The 18,023-nt window shown below is 51.6% G+C and overlaps 9 protein-coding genes across 9 annotated transcripts; 5 read left to right on the top strand and 4 right to left on the bottom strand.

Moving 5' to 3' along the window:
* Positions 1–5: 5 nt before the first annotated feature.
* PODANS_5_11100 (uncharacterized protein) lies at positions 6–1,970 on the bottom strand (the record flags this gene model as incomplete). Its single annotated transcript, XM_001905629.1, has 4 exons — positions 6–1,499; positions 1,548–1,693; positions 1,747–1,827; positions 1,889–1,970. The coding sequence occupies 4 exons, from the start codon at positions 1,968–1,970 to the stop codon at positions 6–8; spliced, it is 1,803 nt and encodes a 600-aa protein (XP_001905664.1).
* A 302-nt stretch (positions 1,971–2,272) lies between these two features.
* PODANS_5_11090 (uncharacterized protein) lies at positions 2,273–3,682 on the top strand (the record flags this gene model as incomplete). Its single annotated transcript, XM_001905628.1, has 3 exons — positions 2,273–2,521; positions 2,583–3,113; positions 3,170–3,682. The coding sequence occupies 3 exons, from the start codon at positions 2,273–2,275 to the stop codon at positions 3,680–3,682; spliced, it is 1,293 nt and encodes a 430-aa protein (XP_001905663.1).
* Positions 3,683–3,732: 50 nt separating this feature from the next.
* Positions 3,733–4,779, bottom strand: PODANS_5_11080 (uncharacterized protein; the record flags this gene model as incomplete). Its single annotated transcript, XM_001905627.1, has 2 exons — positions 3,733–4,023; positions 4,084–4,779. 2 exons carry the CDS (start codon positions 4,777–4,779, stop codon positions 3,733–3,735), a joined length of 987 nt encoding a protein of 328 aa, XP_001905662.1.
* A 438-nt stretch (positions 4,780–5,217) lies between these two features.
* Positions 5,218–6,181, top strand: PODANS_5_11070 (uncharacterized protein; the record flags this gene model as incomplete). Its single annotated transcript, XM_001905626.1, has 2 exons — positions 5,218–5,938; positions 6,003–6,181. The coding sequence occupies 2 exons, from the start codon at positions 5,218–5,220 to the stop codon at positions 6,179–6,181; spliced, it is 900 nt and encodes a 299-aa protein (XP_001905661.1).
* Positions 6,182–6,839: 658 nt separating this feature from the next.
* On the top strand, positions 6,840–8,594 carry PODANS_5_11060 (uncharacterized protein; the record flags this gene model as incomplete). Its single annotated transcript, XM_001905625.1, has 6 exons — positions 6,840–7,263; positions 7,327–7,454; positions 7,573–7,828; positions 7,898–7,954; positions 8,006–8,216; positions 8,267–8,594. The coding sequence occupies 6 exons, from the start codon at positions 6,840–6,842 to the stop codon at positions 8,592–8,594; spliced, it is 1,404 nt and encodes a 467-aa protein (XP_001905660.1).
* Positions 8,595–8,805: 211 nt separating this feature from the next.
* PODANS_5_11050 (uncharacterized protein) lies at positions 8,806–10,491 on the bottom strand (the record flags this gene model as incomplete). Its single annotated transcript, XM_001905624.1, has 4 exons — positions 8,806–9,459; positions 9,523–9,908; positions 9,967–10,180; positions 10,234–10,491. The coding sequence occupies 4 exons, from the start codon at positions 10,489–10,491 to the stop codon at positions 8,806–8,808; spliced, it is 1,512 nt and encodes a 503-aa protein (XP_001905659.1).
* Positions 10,492–11,196: 705 nt separating this feature from the next.
* On the top strand, positions 11,197–12,628 carry PODANS_5_11040 (uncharacterized protein; the record flags this gene model as incomplete). Its single annotated transcript, XM_001905623.1, has 4 exons — positions 11,197–11,436; positions 11,501–11,624; positions 11,681–12,262; positions 12,315–12,628. The coding sequence occupies 4 exons, from the start codon at positions 11,197–11,199 to the stop codon at positions 12,626–12,628; spliced, it is 1,260 nt and encodes a 419-aa protein (XP_001905658.1).
* Positions 12,629–12,901: 273 nt separating this feature from the next.
* PODANS_5_11030 (uncharacterized protein) lies at positions 12,902–14,766 on the bottom strand (the record flags this gene model as incomplete). The annotated part of the gene is made up of 7 exons (XM_001905622.1): positions 12,902–12,997; positions 13,060–13,149; positions 13,207–13,326; positions 13,385–13,709; positions 13,761–13,969; positions 14,038–14,400; positions 14,455–14,766. 7 exons carry the CDS (start codon positions 14,764–14,766, stop codon positions 12,902–12,904), a joined length of 1,515 nt encoding a protein of 504 aa, XP_001905657.1.
* Positions 14,767–15,019: 253 nt separating this feature from the next.
* Positions 15,020–15,547, top strand: PODANS_5_11020 (uncharacterized protein; the record flags this gene model as incomplete). Its single annotated transcript, XM_001905621.1, has 1 exon — positions 15,020–15,547. The coding sequence occupies one exon, from the start codon at positions 15,020–15,022 to the stop codon at positions 15,545–15,547; it is 528 nt and encodes a 175-aa protein (XP_001905656.1).
* Positions 15,548–18,023: the final 2,476 nt, after the last annotated feature.

Below are 18,023 nucleotides of genomic sequence, written 5' to 3'. Positions count from 1 at the left end.
GTTCATCAGCGCCCCAAAATCCGCGCCATAACCCGCGTCAGCTTCTCACCCCAGCCATCACCACCCCCAACATTATCACATCTCCAAGCAACCACCCGATCAGGCCTCACCAAAACAGCACCCCTTTCCCCGACGCCCCTCTTCCTACCCCAGTCAAAAAACACATCTCGGTAGTCCTCCCTCCACCCAATACTGTGAACCACCACCTCAACCCCCAACAACCCCTTCACCATCCCCGCCACCTCTACCCATCCCTTCTTGCCACCAATCCCAGTAAAGAGGGTAAACTTCCCCTTCCCAGCCAAATCATGCGTCGAAATCATCGGTTCATTCGACCCCGCTGCTGGAGCTCTCAGCCAGGCGTGTGGAAGCCTCGAGCCGGGGTAGGTACTCTCGCGATAGTAAAGATCGGCGTGTTCGGGAGGTCCTGTGTTGGTCGGAGGGGGGCCAGTCTCATCATCGGGGTACAAAGCATCAGACTGGTAGAGCTGGTTCATCTCTATCCCGAAACCGTGTCTTTCCACGTCCAACCCCTCGACCAAATTCTGGAATGCGAGACGTAGTTCCTCGCCTTGGGCTGTGTCATCACCCAGACGGGATAGGATCTGCAATTTGTCGGCTGTGTCCGGGTTAGGGACACCGAGAAGAGAAAACAGTTTGGCGTGCATACGACCTGTGTCGTTGGCGCGTTTGACGATTGCTTTACCGATAGGCTGTCGCTCCGCGGTGTAGGAATCCAAAAGGGAAAGGGAAGCAAGGGATTGGTATACGAAACCGATTTTCCACGCGAGGTTGTACGCGTCTTGGATGCTCGTGTTGGAGCCTAGGCCGTTGAAGGGGGGGTGGCGGTGGACGGCGTCGCCTAGGCAGAAGATGTTTTTTTTGCCGGGGGTGGTGTATCTTTCGGCGTAGGTCTCGTTGATTTTCCAGGTGGAGAGGCGTTTGAGGGTGACTTTGACGGAGGGGTCGCCGATGAGGTCGTGGACGTGGGAGAGGATTTCGGATGGGGTGGCGGTGATGGCGGTGATGTTTGGTTTGGCGAGCATGACGAAGACCCATTGGGTGAAGGGTTTGACGAAGCGGGCGATGGCGAGGGAGCAGAAGTCTGGTTGGGGTTTGGTGGGGTGGAGGAGAATGTGGATGAGGCCTGGGGAGTGGGGGGTGAGGAGGTGGTTGAGGTCTGCGTCGACAAAGACGTTGAGGGCGAGGCCACCGCCGGGGGTGTCGTTGAAGGGGAGTTGGAGCTCGCGGGCTACCACGCTACGTGCCCCGTCGGCACCACAGAGAAACTTGGAGATGACGGTGATTTTCTGGTTGGTTAGGACGTCTTGGATTACGGAGTGGACTTTGGAGGTTGTTTCGTCTTGATGGAATGAGACAAATTGGCAGTCCCAGCGGAGGTGGAAGCCGTTTTGTGTTGCTACGCGGAGAAGGATGGGCTCTAGCACTGACTGAGGGAGATCAGCCTGTTCGCATGGACTCGCCTTTTTGAACTCTCCCTATGGCAATTAGTACCTGTTCTACAGACGGTCAGTTGGGAGACGCACATATCTGTTCGGATCTGTCCCGCAGTTGTACGTCCGGGAGAGTTCCTCTCCCCCCATGGTGGTGCAAATTCTCGAGTACATCAACAGTTCCTTGGGAGTTGCAAGTTGACGACATTCCTCCTCGAGTCCAACATCGCGAAGACATTCTGGACTCTGTTAGCTCAAGTTCGTGTATAGATGTGAAGCTTCATGTACATGCCAAAGGTTGCATTGTTTGTGTAGTGTGACCGGGGCGTCCTCACAGTCGACGACGCCTTGCTTATGATCAATCCCGTCACCCCTAAGTTTGCGCACTGTTAGCTTTCGCTGTGTGGTGTAATGCTTTCACGCGTTATGCTCACCGTAGTGGGTCAAGAAGCATGCAAGGCTTGCTCCTGCTGGGCCGGCGCCCACAATGAGAACATCGGTTTCAATCTGCACCATGATGGTCGACGCCTAGGTCGTCTACCCCTGGTACCCTCTGGAATGGATGATGAAGCACCCTGTTGTTACCAAACGCGATTACTTGCAAATGATCTCACCAACTATTTCAGACGCATTTCATCACCGTCTCCGCACGCTGTGTTTCAACCCCGCAGTGGTGTTTTCAACGTCTCACTCGGGGTCTACAAATCCACAACTCGGGTCCATCACCACTGTAAGTGATAAACATCACTCTCACAGAGCCTCGCTAGAATAAATGAGATGACTACACCATACCGACCTCCTCATCATCAGCGCCCACCATGACATCCAACGCTCGACTTGCCCAGCTTTCACACACCATCCTGGAAAAGACCAAGATCGTAACGGACCATTTAGCCTCCCACAATCTCACAGCACCATCTTGGGACGTTGACGGCGCAGTCGACTTTCCCATCCCAGAGTCCGCAGGCGAGGCATACACGGCAAGGGTAGACCTAATCGCAGCCACAAAAGAGCTCCACGACCTCACCCTCGGTCCCAAGCAGGGCCTTTCATGGCTGTCATGGGATGTAAGCCGTGCCCCCTACCCTTCCTCTCCACCCTGCCTCCAAAACTGACAAAAACCACCAGTTCATAAACAACCTCTCCCTGCAAGCAATCTGGGAATTCCGCGTCCCCGAATTTGTCCCCCTCACCGGCTCCATCTCCTTCGAAGACCTAACCGCCAAAGTCGTCGCCGCCAACGGCTTCAAAATCGGCGTCATGAACCTCCGGCGCTTGATCCGCCATGCGATGCTGAACCACATCTTTATCGAGCCGAGAAAAGGTTTCGTCGCTCACACGAGCGTGTCGAGGATGTTGCTGGAGGATGAACCGATGGCTAACTGGGTTGGGTACATGTGTCGTGATCTGTGGAAGCCAGCTGCTCACGTTGTTGACGCGATGAAGAAGTGGCCTGGGAGCGAGGAGCCGACGGAGACGGCGGTGAATCACGCGTTTGAGCAGAGTTTGCCGTGGTACGATTACTTGCAGTCGGTGCCGGAGAAAGCGAGGAGGTATAACCTTGCGATGAAGCTGCATAGTGGGAATGAGGGGTTTTCGGTGGGGCATACGGTGAGGGGGTATGCTTGGGGGGAGTTGGGGGAGGCTACGGTTGTGGATGTAAGTCTTTCTCCACGCTGCGGTGCTGAGGGATGGAGTACTGATAGCGAGAGCAGATGGGCGGGAACCAAGGGTTCGTCTCTTTCGCCATAGCGGAGGCCTTTCCCAAGCTGAAATTTGTGGTGCAAGACACGGAGGGCATGAGAAAACCAGAGGCTATGGGACCGATGCCAGCTCACCTTGAAGAAAAGGTCACACGGACTGTACATGACTTTTTCGAGCCGCAGACGGTTGTTGCTGATGTCTACTTCTTCCGATGGATATTCCACGGTTTCTCGGCCAAGTACAACATCATGATACTTCGGGCGCTGCGACCGGCGCTGCGCAAAGGAGCAAAGGTGGTCATCAACGACGGCACACTGCCAGAGCCACTGACGGCAAGCTACCTGCAGGAACGCAACATCCGCACCATGGACGCCTTCAACCAGGTAACAGTGAACGCAAGGGAGAGGGAAGTTGATGACTGGAGCGAGCTGTTCAGACTGGCTGATGAGCGGTACAAGTTCACGGGGGCGTGGAAGCCAGAAAACAGCCACATGTGGTTTATTGAGGCGGAATGGACCGGATAGTGTGTACCTATTTTTCAATCATCTCAATACGAGCCTTCATAAATCTAAAGCTAAGTCCAGAGGAAGTGGTCAGCGCCGGGAATCTGGCGATGTCCAGCGATAGGGAAAGACTTGACAATCTTGTCCAGCTCCTCCTTCTCCTCCGTGGTGATCTCCACAACCGTCGAGTTCTCAATGACACGGTCCGCGCGGGTAGCTCCCGGAATAGGAATGATTTCACCGACGTCACCAGTGTTAGAATAGGACCTGATCCAAGCAAGTGCGAGCTGCGCCGGCGTCACCCCCTTCTTCTCGGCAAACGCCTTCACCTTGTCAACAAGCTCGAGGTTCTTGGCAAAGTTCTAAAAAAAAAAGGGGTATCAGTAATAATAACACCGTGGGAAGAACTCATGGTCCCTTACCTCGGGCTGGAACCTTCCAAACATATGTCTGTTATCTCCCTGAGGAATATCCTCAACCTTCTTGATCTGACCCGTCAAGAAGCCGTATCCAAGAGGAGCATAGCTCAGCAGTACAACACCACACTCCTTAGCCGCCTTGGCCACGCCATTGGTAAGGATCTCACTGCTCCAGAGCGAGAACTCAACCTCGGCATGGGTGATGGGCACCACAGCGGCAGCCTTGCGGATCGTCTCGGCCCGAACCTCGGACAAACCCACAGAGCCGATCTTGCCCTCGTCCTTGAGCTGCTTGAGAGCACCGACCGTCACCTCGACAGGGATGTTCTGATCCATCCGGGCAGGGCCGAAGACATCAATGAACTTGACGCCCCCGAGGATGGCGTTGCATTCCTCCCAGCTGGCGCGCACGCCCTCGGGTGAGCAGCTGGGGGAGTAGGTTGTCGGATCGAAGCAGGCCCGGATGAAAAGGGTTACCTTTTCCGCATCCTCGGGGTACTTGGTGAAGTACCGGCGTAGGAGGTGAAGGCCGGCTGTGGGGGGGTCGGGGGGCAGTCCGTAGACGGAAGAAGTTGACCAGATGGTGGCGCCGGCGTTGATGGCGGCCTTCATGGCCTCGAAGGCTTGTTCATCCGAAGGCTTGTTGGGGCGCCATGTGTATCCTAGGAGGCCAAGACCGGTATGAGGGAGGGGCGACATGATGAGATAGATGCACGAGATGGGTAATGATAAGATAACAGAGTCTTGTAGATAGTGGTGTTCGATTCTGCGGATTTCGGGTCATTCAGGTCACATCGTCTTAAGAAGATTACGGTGGGTTTGTCACACGTTCTTAGAACCTAACCCCGCTCCTTCACTGTTCCAAAGTCGGGGTTGCCAATTGCCTCATAGGGCTGCGTTGGATGCCTTCCCTTCCTTTGTCTCGGCCAACACCCCTTATCCCCGGACGTTAAATCCAGGATAGAAGCTGACGAGCTACCAAGGTACAAGCCAACGGGCCGGACCCGAGTTCAACGCCACCCGCCTTACATCCGTACATCCGACAGCGTCGCGCATATAGGGGGGGTACCTAATCCAAAACTCCGAACAAGGCAGGTCGATTCTTCCACCCCCTTCCCATCCCTTTTTATTCACACCATGGTTGCCTTTGATCCTTCACGCCTGGGCGTGAACTTCACCTCCCAGACCCACAGCGACACATATGCCCAGATTGATCCTTCCGGCATCACCCCCGCGCCATGCATTGGAAGGACAATCCTCGTTACCGGCGCCGCCAAAGGCATCGGTCGAGCCATTGTTGCGTCTTACGCCAAGGCGGGGGCCAATCGCATCGCCATCACCGCCCGCGGGGACGTATCCGCCACCCATGCCGAGGCCCTCCAAGCAGCTGCAAAGGCGGGGAGAGATGACGTTGAATTTCTCATCCTCCGGCTGGACGTCAACGACCATGACACCATCGAGGCATGCGCCCAGGAGCTGGCCTCTAGGTGGGGGCACATTGACATTCTTGTCAACAATGCGGGATACCTGGCACCGTTTGTGCCATTGGGCGAAGGGGACAGGGATGACTGGTGGTTGACGTGGGAGGTCAACGTGCGTGGTGTCTACTGGGTCATTCGTGCGCTTCTACCTCTTATCCTGAAGAGCAAGGACAAGACGATTGTCAATCTCACCTCGGTCGGAGCCCTGGCGCTGACCCCCGGTGCGAGTGCCTATCAGCCGTCTAAGCTGGCGGTGCTGCGTTTGTCCGAGTATCTGATGGTGGATTACGAGTCCAGGGGCCTGCTGGTGTACTCTGTTCACCCGGCGTCAGTGGCGACTGATCTCGCTAACAATATGCCAGCAGAAATCGTTCAAGGTTGGTCATCACCCCGCAGAGTGTTTGAGGTTACATACCGCAGCTGACAAGAATTGAACGGCAGCTGTGTGTCATGATACTCCTGAGCTGGCCGGTGATAGCATTGTGTTTCTGACCAGCGAGCGACGGGAGTGGTTGGCTGGGAGGTATATCAGCTGCGCTTGGGATATGCCTGAGCTGATGGCCAGGAGAAAGGAAATCGTAGAGAAGGATCTATTGAAACTTCAGGTCCGGTTTCAATGAAGTTATCTAGCCGAGGCCAAGCTTTTATTAGGCTTCTAGGCGTGAAGCTTGTTTGAGAGATGGGGTTGAATTGCGTGGGTCCACTGCGGGAATGCACAATTTCTACCCACTTGCCCCACAAAAGGGGGATATCACGATGTAAACAATGAGGGTCGTTGCCTACATAGTTTACGATTGCATCGCTTCTGCTACCGTGCATCTTTCACGTCATCTCTGCTTATATAATCTGTTTGTTTGATGGCGATGACCGGTTGTGATGAGCCCGGCACGGGTTAAAGCCAAGTTGCGTTCTTTATTCGCAATGAGCCCTCCTTTGCACCCAGTATGTGCGCTAAGACAAGCCAACTTCAGAAGACGCGAAGCTTGCATTTCATTCGTCTCTACTCTATTGTCATCAAAGCTAAACATCTTTCCTTTGCCTCCAGTTGGCGGCGGGTTAGGGTTCTGCCCGAGAAACCAAGACAAACTCGGGTCCTGAACCCACCTTGGTGTTGACTGTCCTGAGAAATCAACATCACAGAACTCAGGTCTGTCCTTCGCTCGGTGGTTCATAGCAGTTAATAGATAGCCAATTGATTCATGGTCAGTGCACATTCAGTCCATCTTGAAGATTTCCAAGTACAGCATTTGCCGTGTCGAAAATAACTGCAATCACATCATGGAGCGCTTCCCTCGCACATCCGAAGACGCCGACAAACTCCTCAAGCTATCGGACCTACTCCGTGACGCGGCCCTGACTGTCGAGGAAGAGTGGAGCAAAGAAGTCTTTGACGGACCATCAGACATTCCCAACGGCAAAGCAAGCGGTGGACACCACAGTCATGAAGCAACAGCCAGGATCCTCCCCAGTCGAAAGCTCTGGGACGCCGAGAGGACAATCGAGGCTGTCTCGGGGGTTTTAGTCGAGCTAGTCTCAGAGCCACACCAACGGATCCAGCAGGTGCTAACCCAATACATGGAATCAAGGGCTCTGTTCATTGCGGCTGAGCGCAGGATCCCGGATTTGCTTGCCGAGGCGGGTGAGGGGGGGTTGGATGTTGAGACTTTGGGGCAAAAGACCAAGATTGAGCACCGGAAATTAGGTAAGTCCTTTTGATATCAGGAAGTAGCCATCAGTTAAGAGAGAGAACTGAGACGTCAAAAAGCTCGTATCTTGCGTACACTCTGCGCAATCCACATCTTCACTGAAGTCGCCGAGGGCCGCTTCGCCAATAACCGCATTTCCGCTTCGTCTGGTGCAAAACCCTGGTCTTCGGGCTTATGTGCAATTATTGTAAGATGAACCCCCCCCTCCCTCCCTCACTGACGCGCCTACTGACACCGGATGCAACAGCGGTCTGCACGTGTCCGCGGCGGCGGAGCATCTACCCCGCTACCTTGTCGGGCCGAAGGGCGCGTCTTACAAGGTGGAGGAGACGGCGTTCCATCACGCCATGGGGACTGACAGGCCGCTTTGGGAGTGGATGACACAGCGACTGCCTTCGGATCAGGTCACTTCTGATGGGCCTGGGTACCCTGGTGTGCCCGAGTTGGCGAACTTTCCTGTCTCGTTTGATCACAAGGGTCTGGTGGGTAGGCCGGAGTTGGAGAACTTTGCTTTGGCTATGTTGGGGGGTGGTCAGGCGTCGGGTACTGCGCATGCGTATGGTGAGATATTGTTACCCGCTTATGCTACGTTGGTGGGGCGAACAAGTACACTGACTGACTGGGAGGTAGATTTTCCGTGGGGTGAACTTGGAGATGGGCTGGTTGTGGATGTCGGTGGTGGAGTTGGTACGTATTTTCGCGTCCATGGTAAGACACCTGGTAGCTGACAGCCAACAGGGGGGTTCGTCTTGCAACTCCTACCAATCTATCCCCGGCTCAAGTTTGTCGTTCAAGACCGGCCGGAAAACGTGGAGAGGGGCGAACGCGAGATATTCCCGGCTAAAGCCCCTGATGCCTTGGCTGCAGGGAGAGTCAAGTTCATGCCCCATGATTTCTTTACCGAAAACCCAGTGAAGAACGCGGATGTCTACTGGCTACGCGGAATTCTGTAAGATTTGGTCCCTTTTTGTTCTGTGCTCTACTGTCTAACAGTTCTAGACATGACTGGTCTGATGATTACTGCGTGAGCATTCTCAAAGCTGTCAAGGCTTCCATGGGCCCCAAATCAAGAATTCTGATATGTGATCCCGTCATGAATACCACTTTTGGCTGCGATGAGATTGAAGCAGCACCGAGTCCGCTCCCAGCAAATTACGGGTACCATGTCCGTTATTGCCACAACCGGGATATTGGTCTCATGGCGACCATCAACGGGATTGAGAGGACTCCTTCCGAGTTCAAGACCTTGTTCGAGGAAGCTGGGCTGCGCCTGGTGAAGTTCTGGGATACAAGGAGCATGGTCGGGATCACTGAGGCTGGTTTATGAACAAAGAAATAATTTGTATATGTTGTCCTACAACTGTTGCTTGGATGATGAAAGCTATGAAAACAGAAATGTGTATCCGCGTGTGCAGAGCTGTCTATGGAAGTGTGAATCTTAAAATCCGCCAAAATTGTGAGATCTGCCATCCTGATTACAAGTAAGAAAATTGTTGTCGACAGTGGGGTTGAAGGAGCCGCTCAGCTAGGTAAGGAACTCAACGCCAAGCGTCCAGAGATTGGGGAATGGGGTGATACGAGCTGAACACGCCGCGGGGGTCAAACTTGTTCTTGACCGCGGTGAGGCGCTGCTGGCGCCACTTCTCGCGTCCGTACAGCTGTGAAAGAGGCTCATCGCCATGAGCATAGTTTTGGTAGATGTGAGTCTCCTTGTATCCAGAAACCTTGGGCTGGGCAAAGTGATCCCTCCAGCGCTTGGCAAAAGCATCCGCAGCCTTTGAAACAGAGGTGTCGTCAAAGGCAATTTCAAACTCGACGAGATGCTCAACACCATCACGGTGGGGGAAGGCGCTGTAATCGTCGGGAAGCTTCTTGATGCCTTGCTGAGCAAATGTCTCGACCAAGAAGGTGCTGGAGTTGGCAGCCGGGTTGGCCTTGATGAAATCTCCGAACTCGCTCCACAGCCGTACAAATGAGGGGGCATCCAGCCGCTTGGTGCCCAGGCCGTACATGACGTGGTTCTGGCCCTTGGCGCACTTGATCAAGGTGATGCCACCGGCGCCCTTGATGGGGAGCTCGTCCCAAGAGTACATGTTTTCTTCGACGGAAAGGCTGTAGTTCTGGAAGCGGCGAGTGTACTTGCGTCCCTCTTCCCGGGGGCCGGCATAGACGAGGTTAAGCGCCACAATGGTCTGTCACGAACATGTTAGTACTAATCTTTCATCCAAAATCACCACCTATAGGTGGGTACTCACCTCGAGAGTGCTAGGATCAACACTGCCAACCAGAATCAAAGACAGTGGCGCAGGGAGCGGGACAAGAGCGTTCATGTCGTCAATGATCTTCTTGACCTTATCGACGCTGAAGGCCAGGTTTGCCTCGTAGTGCATCCCACCGTTCACAGCGGGATATGTCTGAAATGTGGTTTCGATGACAACGCCAAAGTTCTGGCCAGCACCACGTACGGCCCAGAACAAGTCCTTGTTGACCTTTTCTGAAGCCTCAATCACAGTGCCGTTCCACAGAGCCATGCGAACCTTGCGGACGTTGTCGCTTGTTAAACCGTGGAGACCCTGCAGCCTGCCGACACCACCGCCCAACATGGCTCCAGTTGCCCCAACGCAGGGACAGGACCCGGTAGCTGGTTGAAAAATGTTAGATCAAGAATGGAGTTTGCAGATGGAGTTGCTTTGACTTACTGACTTGTCTTCCAGCAGCCGCCAGAGGCCGAATCAAGTCCAAAAAGGTGGCACCGCTGCCAATGGTGGCCGTCCCGTCAGCGTTGACCCTGGAGTAGTTGAACTTCTCCATGTTGATCATGACCACATTTTGTGCGGCAGCGAGCTCGATAGAATAGCCATGCCCACCTGACTTGGCGAGAAACGAGATGTTGTTGCTTGTCATGTACCGAAGCTGTCATGCGTTAACTGAAAGTGTTCCAACAGCTTGTGGTGATGAAAACACACCCCCTCAGAAAGGACTTGCTCCGTCTCTGGGAGAAAGACTTGGTTGAAGCTTGGAGCCATGTAGGCATTCCATCTCTGGGACTTCTCTCCAAAGGAAGGCCAAGACGAGTTGAAAACTGAGTCGTCTATGGAGGTAGGCCAGCCGGTCTCTTGGCGCTCGAACCCGGCCCAGTGGACTGGTAAAGCCCCACTGATGACAGGCGAGGCGGCCCACAAAAGGGAAACGAGAGAACGAACGACGTTGCTGCTGCCAACCATGTTGACGGAAACGACTGACAGATGACACTAGGTGTACAAGAGAGGTGAGTCTGAACGACCTGAAGAATTCTTGAAATCTTGCGTCTATGACATGGCTTTTATGCTACTCTCGACTCGTTCGCTTCCTGACCTTGCAAGCCATTAGCTATCAAGGAGCTGACAGGTAGGGCTGAACGCTCGCCTGTTGGCATGACCGGTCTTGGCTTCGCCGCAGGGCTTCCCAGGCTATCGCCCTGACTGCTTGGTTTTTCCTTGGTATCCCGTCTGGTTGGGAAGATTACCATCATGATCCTCCGGAAATCGGCGGATGTGTAGCTGGCCAATGATCGTGTAGGATCTCACGGTGAACAAGCCGTTGGGAGTAAGGCTGCCGCCCCTTGTTCGGTAGAGGGACCCGAGTTGCACTTCAAAAGTGCTAGAACGCCCAATTCGGTGAATGCACGACCTGGCGCAGCAAGCTCCCACGCCGCAAGAAGTGAGACGACGGATGAAATTTGAAGGTATTACTTGCACAAGGGAGTTCCTTGTTGCGATGCTCGACGGCTGGATCTAGTGATCTCTTGGTATCGAGAATCCGCAGCTAGATCAGCCAATGCCCACTCAACGCAGGTCCTAGCCGAGGTAGGTCCTGCAGCCACCGCATCACGGGTAGGTCCCAGCCATGTGGTAGCTAATATTACGATTTGACTTCTATGACACCTGACCATGTGTTTTCCATGCTTCCTTCGCCCCTGTAACTTCCTTTGCCCTGGTACCGAAACCATGACCTTCACCACCGACGACGCTATTGCCCTGGTTGACAAGATTGAGGCAGCCATCGGCAGTCCTCACGCACTCGCGTCAATCCGGGATGACGCGGTACGCTGTAAGCTGAGAGACGCAGCCTCCAAGCTGAGCCTCGCCTTGGAAACGCATAACGATGTGATTCACAGGATTGCCTACTCGGTGTGTCAGCACGGAGAAACCCCTTTCCAAGCCACACACTTCGCTGACACACGACCTCATCTAGCCGATGCAACTAGCCCTTGCCCGTGTGGGTGTCGATACTGGTATTTTCCGGTTTCTTGTGGTCAATAATGGCACCTCATCGGTTGAGCTTGCACGGGAGAGGAAGGTCGACCTAGTGTTAACACGTAGGAGCACATAACTATCACACCCGGAGTTTCTATCCGTGCTAACTCCGTGACAGAACGGCTGTTGAGGTACTACCAGTCCGTCGGCATGATTTTGCAAAAGGGGCCAGATGAATTCGCCCCCAATAATGTCACGGAAGCATTAGCGTGGGAGGGTGGGCGAGCTGGCATCTGCTTCCAGTCTGACCTGGTTGCCCAGTCCCTCCTGGCCTTTCCCCAGTTTCTTCGAGAAACCGACTATGCCAACCCCACTAACGCAAAGTACACACCGTTCAATCTGGGACTGCAAACCGAGCGGACACTGTTTGATTGGATCAAGGACCACCCGGACACCCTCCAGCACTTCAACACATGGATGTCGGTGCAGAGGGATCCTCGGTCAACCTTTTTGGATGTGTTGCCGTTTGACCAGGAGTTTGCAAAGGATTCAAACGACGAGACGGTTGTTTTTGTTGATATTGGCGGCTCGCGAGGCCACCAGTGCATTGCATTGAGACGGCGATATCCGAACTTGCGGGGGCGTGTGGTTCTGCAGGATCTCCCTCATACGATTGAGCAAGTCAAGACGGATCCTCTTCCAGGGTTCGACAACATTGAGACGGATGTTCATGATATGTTTTCCTCTCAGACCATCAAAGGTATTGCTCTTACTGTTCTCCCTGATATTCTAAGCTCACAAGTCTATAACAGACGCCCGGGCCTACTACTTCCGAAATGTCTTCCATGACTGGCCCGATGACAAGTGCCAAGCTATTCTTGAGAGCCTCAAGCCAGCGTTGTCCAAAGACTCCGTGGTGTTAATTGACGACATTGTTGTGTCAAGCGTTGGGGCTCCATGGAGGGTGACGTTGGGAGACATGACAATGGCTGTCTGTTTGGCGGCCATGGAACGTACCGAGGCGGAATGGCGGAGACTTGCAAGCTCAACAGGGTTCGAAGTGGTCAAGATTTTGAAGTATAGGGAGGAGTATGAAGACTCGGTAATCGTCTTGAGAGTGGCATAGCTCATTCTTGAGAGATGGAAGAGCAACTGAAATTCCGTGGAAAGCTTCGACTATCCTACCTAGAGCTTCAAGCAGCGTAGAATCGCTGTGAGTGATAATCAGGAACGTGCTATGTAAAGTACATAAGTCATAGTCTCTATCCCAAGACTCTCTCATATGTACCCATCACTGTCATGAACCTTCTCGGAGTCAAACATTTTAGTCGCGGCAGTAGTCAACCTCAGATTCCATTACATACGTATCCCTGAGCCACGCCTTATCTTTCACCCAACCTCATCTCCGAGACTTAATACGAACATGGAATCCCGAAGGCATCGTGAACCACTTTGTCTCCAGCGTCCACTCTCGCTCGGGGTTCAGTAGCTCAAACTGTGTGTATCTAGACTCAGCATAGAGCTCGCAGAAAGTGCAAGAATGTCATGTTCACTTACCTCGTACCGTTGCAACAACGAGGGGATGATCTTGTACACCTCAAAGTACGAAAGATTCTTGCCCAAACACACGCGGTGACCGGCTCCAAACTGACGGAGTTAATCTCAAGTAATCGCATTACAGGGTGGACGAGGGAAGAAACGCACTGTCAACAGCGAGTTATACATAGTCCTCTTTTTATCCTCACCGCACATCCAACGCTCGGGTCGCCAGACATCAGGGTCATCTCCGTAGAGGCCTACTTCTCGGTGGACTGCCCATGGATTCTTGTGGGTAGTACAGGGTTAACAAGGTGTAAGCATATGCTCGCTGGGACAGCCTTACCATAGAGACTCTCGTTCCTGGTGGAATAAAGTACCCATCAACCTCCAAACCGCTTTGAGGCACAATACGCTCCAAGGGAAACCCAATCGGCGGATGTAAGCGCGACGCTTCTTTCACGCAAGCATCGAGATATGGCAACCGTTGTGACTCTTTCCATGTCACCAACTTGGAGATACGTCCTTCCCGTGCGGCACTGCCAATCTCCTTTTGCAAGGTAACCAGCGTTTTGGGGTTCTTGAGAAGATGATACAGCACCACGCTTGCCATGATGCTGGTGGTGTCACCGCCTGCTTGGATGTTGGAGTTTGTCCACGTGGGGAGGGCACTAATGGTCGTAAGTTTTGGATATTTGGCTGACTTTGGTGCAAGTACTCACAGTTCAGGAAGAGTAGGATCTTTCCCAGCCTCACGGATGAAAGCGGAGAGGTAGTCCTTCTGGTTGATGTTTTCACGCTCTTCCTCTGTCAACGCAAGCCGCTCCTGGATTCGTGCCGCGCCGAACTCGGCGAGAGGATTCCTCTTGGCAGAGACTGGAATGAGCGGGTTGTCCTTCCAGAACTTGTCCAGCCATGGTGTCTGAGTGTTCTTGTATCGTCGTTAGTGCTCGTAGAGACAAGTACAATCTCACTGTCATAGGGTAAATATGAACTCACCGCTGCCACATCTCGGAAATATTTCCAGTTATTCTCAATGACACCCTCGATATCACCACCCTTTTCAAGGAACCCCAATCGTCTTGAAAAGGTAACCTCGCCCATGATGTCAAACGTGAAGAGTTGCAGCCAGTCTGAGAGGTTAAACCCCCGCCCCTTGTCAGTAAACATCTCATCGAGTCTGGAAAAGAAATACTCGATGGTGGAGACGACCAGCGGTTCAAACCTCGTCAGGTTTGCGATGGAGTAGAGGTTAGCAACTGGTCTTCTCATGCGCCTGTGAAGGTCCTCGTCGCGGGTCGCAAAGACATCGGGAATCTTGGCGCCTTTCATACGGGGTAATATCGAGTCGTAGAACTCGGACTGAGATATGCCGGATGAGAATTAGAGCCGTTGAAGCGGCAGACAAGACCGTACCTTCAGGAACTTGGCCTTGAAACCATAAATCTTATCAACGGCATCGGGCTGAGAGATGAGCACGGCATTGGGACCAACCCGGACGACGGTTCCATAGCGACGATGCAGATCAGTATGCTTCTGATGGACATCTCCCGCCGCAACCCATGATCGGCGGACAAAGTCGGTGAGTGCGGCGGATGCCGGGCCGGGTATGTGACTGAGCCTGGAATGGGTGTGCAGTAACCGGAGGATGACAACACCCGCACCAACGGCAAGGAGGATACTGCTCAGGTTCGCGGTTCGATCAGTAAAGCCCTTTAGGACATCCATGATGAACGTTTTGGTAGGTAGGTACAATGCAAATTCGCTGCATGTGTGCAGATTGGTAGAGACTCTGCTCCGCTCCGACAGCTCATTGCTGGCTTATACCCCCATCATGATGGAATAGCCCCTCATCATTACTCGGGTCCTCCCTCAACCAACTCGGGTTCTCACCACAACAGCTTACAACAATGCTCTTCAACATCAGCCTACCTACGCCATCCCATGATGTTATCAATATCGAGGCAATACTGAAGCGAAAATGGCAACCTTCAACCTCTCCTACACCGCCCCAATAAACCCCCCCGGCGCCTCCCCAGTCCTCACCCAGTCTCAAATCTGGGAGTGCATCAAGCGCAAAGTCCGACACGCAGAACATTTCGTGCCAGCAATCACCAAGACCGAGATCCTTTCCGAGTCCAAAGAAGGAGAAACAGTCGTCTCCCTCAAGCGACGCATAACATTTGCTCCCGGCGGCCACCCCGCCGGCGCCGAGAACGCCGTCGAAACATGCCACTTTTTTGAGCCATGCCGTGTTGACTTTGTGGGCGCAGACGGAAGCGCAATCATCAACGCTGTGAGCCGGGGCCCTGGTGTTGAAGCTCAGGATTTGAACTACACTTATATTTTTGAGTGGCGACATCCCGAGTTGGAAGCGGGCAGTGAAGAGGCAGCGAAACAGAGGGAGGCTGATTGGGCGGTGAGTGCCCTCCTGGACGGGTTGTCTGTGATCAGAGGGTGCAGGGTTGCTAACAAACATTGGCGGATAGACCACTCAGCTGGCTGTTAACGCGACCATTGCGACTATGAGAAGCATGGTGAGCGAAGGGGTTGTGGGATGATGCCAAGGTGGTAACAGCGTATTTTGCCATTGGATATGTGCCTAGTTACTTCACTGCTACTCTCGTTATAATTCATTGGAACAAAAACCATAGTTGTGAATCTTACCACCCGGCTCAGGGGTTTAGATAGGGGGCTAATTTTGCGCCGTTGAGGACTGAAGTTCCAGGACGCCAGCCCTACACATAATCTTGGCAGAAACGGCACCGGAAAGACTGTTCCGGAGCTGTTGTGTCGCCCAACATGCACTCACTGTGTCTATAGGGCTGCTGTTCATAGGTGGGCGAGACAGAGCATCGGCTGTGTCTCACAGCAGACGCAAGTAAGAAAGCACACTGTGCGACACGGTCGATCCCGACAAGCTGTCTTCTGCTGAGTTACTCTGTGGGGTAATCAGTTCCATGAAACCAACGTCCAGTCCGAAGAGATAAGCAAACAGCAATCAAGCTCAACATGGAGTCCGATCCTGCATTGGAGCCAGGTTCCCTTGAAAAGCAGACTGGAAACACCCGTGTAGAAATGACCCCCACCTAGCCTCTTTCACGGATTGCCGTATATTGTTGACGCGGCCGGAAGTCGGAAGAGAGGGCCGTTCCATGGTCGAGGACGCTGAAGGATTCAACCTGCTGCGTTGTGGGTTACACAAAAAGGGGCGGGGAACCGGTGGTGCTGATGCCGGTAATACAGTTATGTCCGGAGAGTGCTTCGTGTCTCAACACACCCTCTGGCGATGTGGCGGTTGACGCTGGGCGCCCGTGATGATGGAGAGTTGGAGTCATGGGTAGGTATACATAAGATACGGTCCGTAGAAGGGGGACAGCGGTGGGAGAACCGAATGCTGAAAAAGTCAGTTCAACACCCGAACCAAAGAATTGCTACTACTTTTGAGAGATGATGTGATCAGAGTGTTGAGGCCATCGTGGGGGTTGTAGGGTAAATGATGGGCCACGCTGACTGTGAATGGCTACATTTACGAGAAACACGATGAAAATCCATACGTGGAGGCCTCACTTCAGCCCCCCAACTGAGACTGCGTGCACACCTGGGTGTGAGTCGGGTCCGTCGAGATGCCAGCAACTCGGGTCCTCGGCGAAAGTCAGGGGAATCCCGGGTGGAAAGGTTGGGACACGAGGCTCAGAAAGGGAATAATAGGGGTTGATTATGGGACCAACCCCGATCCCAGACAGTGGCCATGATATTGCACCCATGCTGCAAGGTGCAAGCGTGTAAGCTCTGCAGCAAACGGTGGCCCAATCGGTTTATCTGATCAGCCGCGCCAAGTCTGCAATAGGCATGCCGCCGATGCAGTTTGGTGAGTAAGGTGGTGTTGGGCTGGCGACCTAGGAAAGTCACTGGCTGCGAAAATGAGGCTAAAATGGCCAAAAAATGGTAAGCAAATTGGTATTACAGTAGTTGGTTATTGGTTAAAAAGTAAACAGTAAGAAAATCCAGCCCCAAGAGTAAACCGGTGTGGGTCTGGGAAAACCTGGGCCCTTTAGTGCCCCACACCCCCCCACAGACAGCACACCGCCGTCCAAAATAAAGCTATCGCTAATATCCTCCGAAGCCCAATATACGCCTAGATTCTTTTACTTCCTTTAACTCTTTTGCCCAATACCCTAGTAACCTTTTTCCTATATAAATATACATTCTTTTATATATTTTAAACCGGAAAATCTTATATTCCTAATAACTATATAAATTTTATATACTTCTCCCTTTATAATACCTTTATAAATTTATCCGCTAATATTTTTAATTTAAAAATATATTAAATATTAAATTTTTTTTCCTTTATTTATTTATTTATTTATTTATACCGTATATTAATATATTAGGTTTTAATAATATTTTAAAGGTTTAAAACTATAATTTCGGCGTTCTTACTATCGGTATATAATATATATAACTTTAATTATAATATATTATAGTTTTTTAATATTTTTAATATTTATTATAATAAATATTTTATAAATATTAAATTAATAAACTTTATTTTTATTATATTTAAAGTAACGAAAGTCTATTTTTTACTTTTCTATAATACTAATTTATTAATTATAAAAATAATATAGTTATTAATAAAATATTTTTAAAATAAAATATTTATATATAAAATATTTATAAATCCTATAAATTTTATATTTTTTACCGAAAATTCGGAGCTTCCTAATATAATATATAATTTTTTAATAATAATTAAATACCGGAAAAAATATTTTATTAATTTTAAATAATATAATAAGGGCCTAAAATTATTCCCGTAAAAGCGGTTAATAATAAAAGTAATATCGGGCCGAATATCGGTAAATAATTAATTTAATATACCGGTCTTCCGAATATATTTTTTTACTTTTATAATTATTTTCTTTTATATAAAAAAAAATTTTAATTTAATTAATTATAAGATAAGTACGCTCTCCAGC

The sequence above is a fragment of the Podospora anserina genome, chromosome 5 (assembly GCF_000226545.1).
Source record: "Podospora anserina S mat+ genomic DNA chromosome 5, supercontig 10".
NCBI lineage: Eukaryota > Fungi > Ascomycota > Sordariomycetes > Sordariales > Podosporaceae > Podospora > Podospora anserina.
The sequence above is the reverse complement of the archived record's forward strand: the minus strand, read 5'-3'. Positions and strand labels throughout refer to the sequence as shown.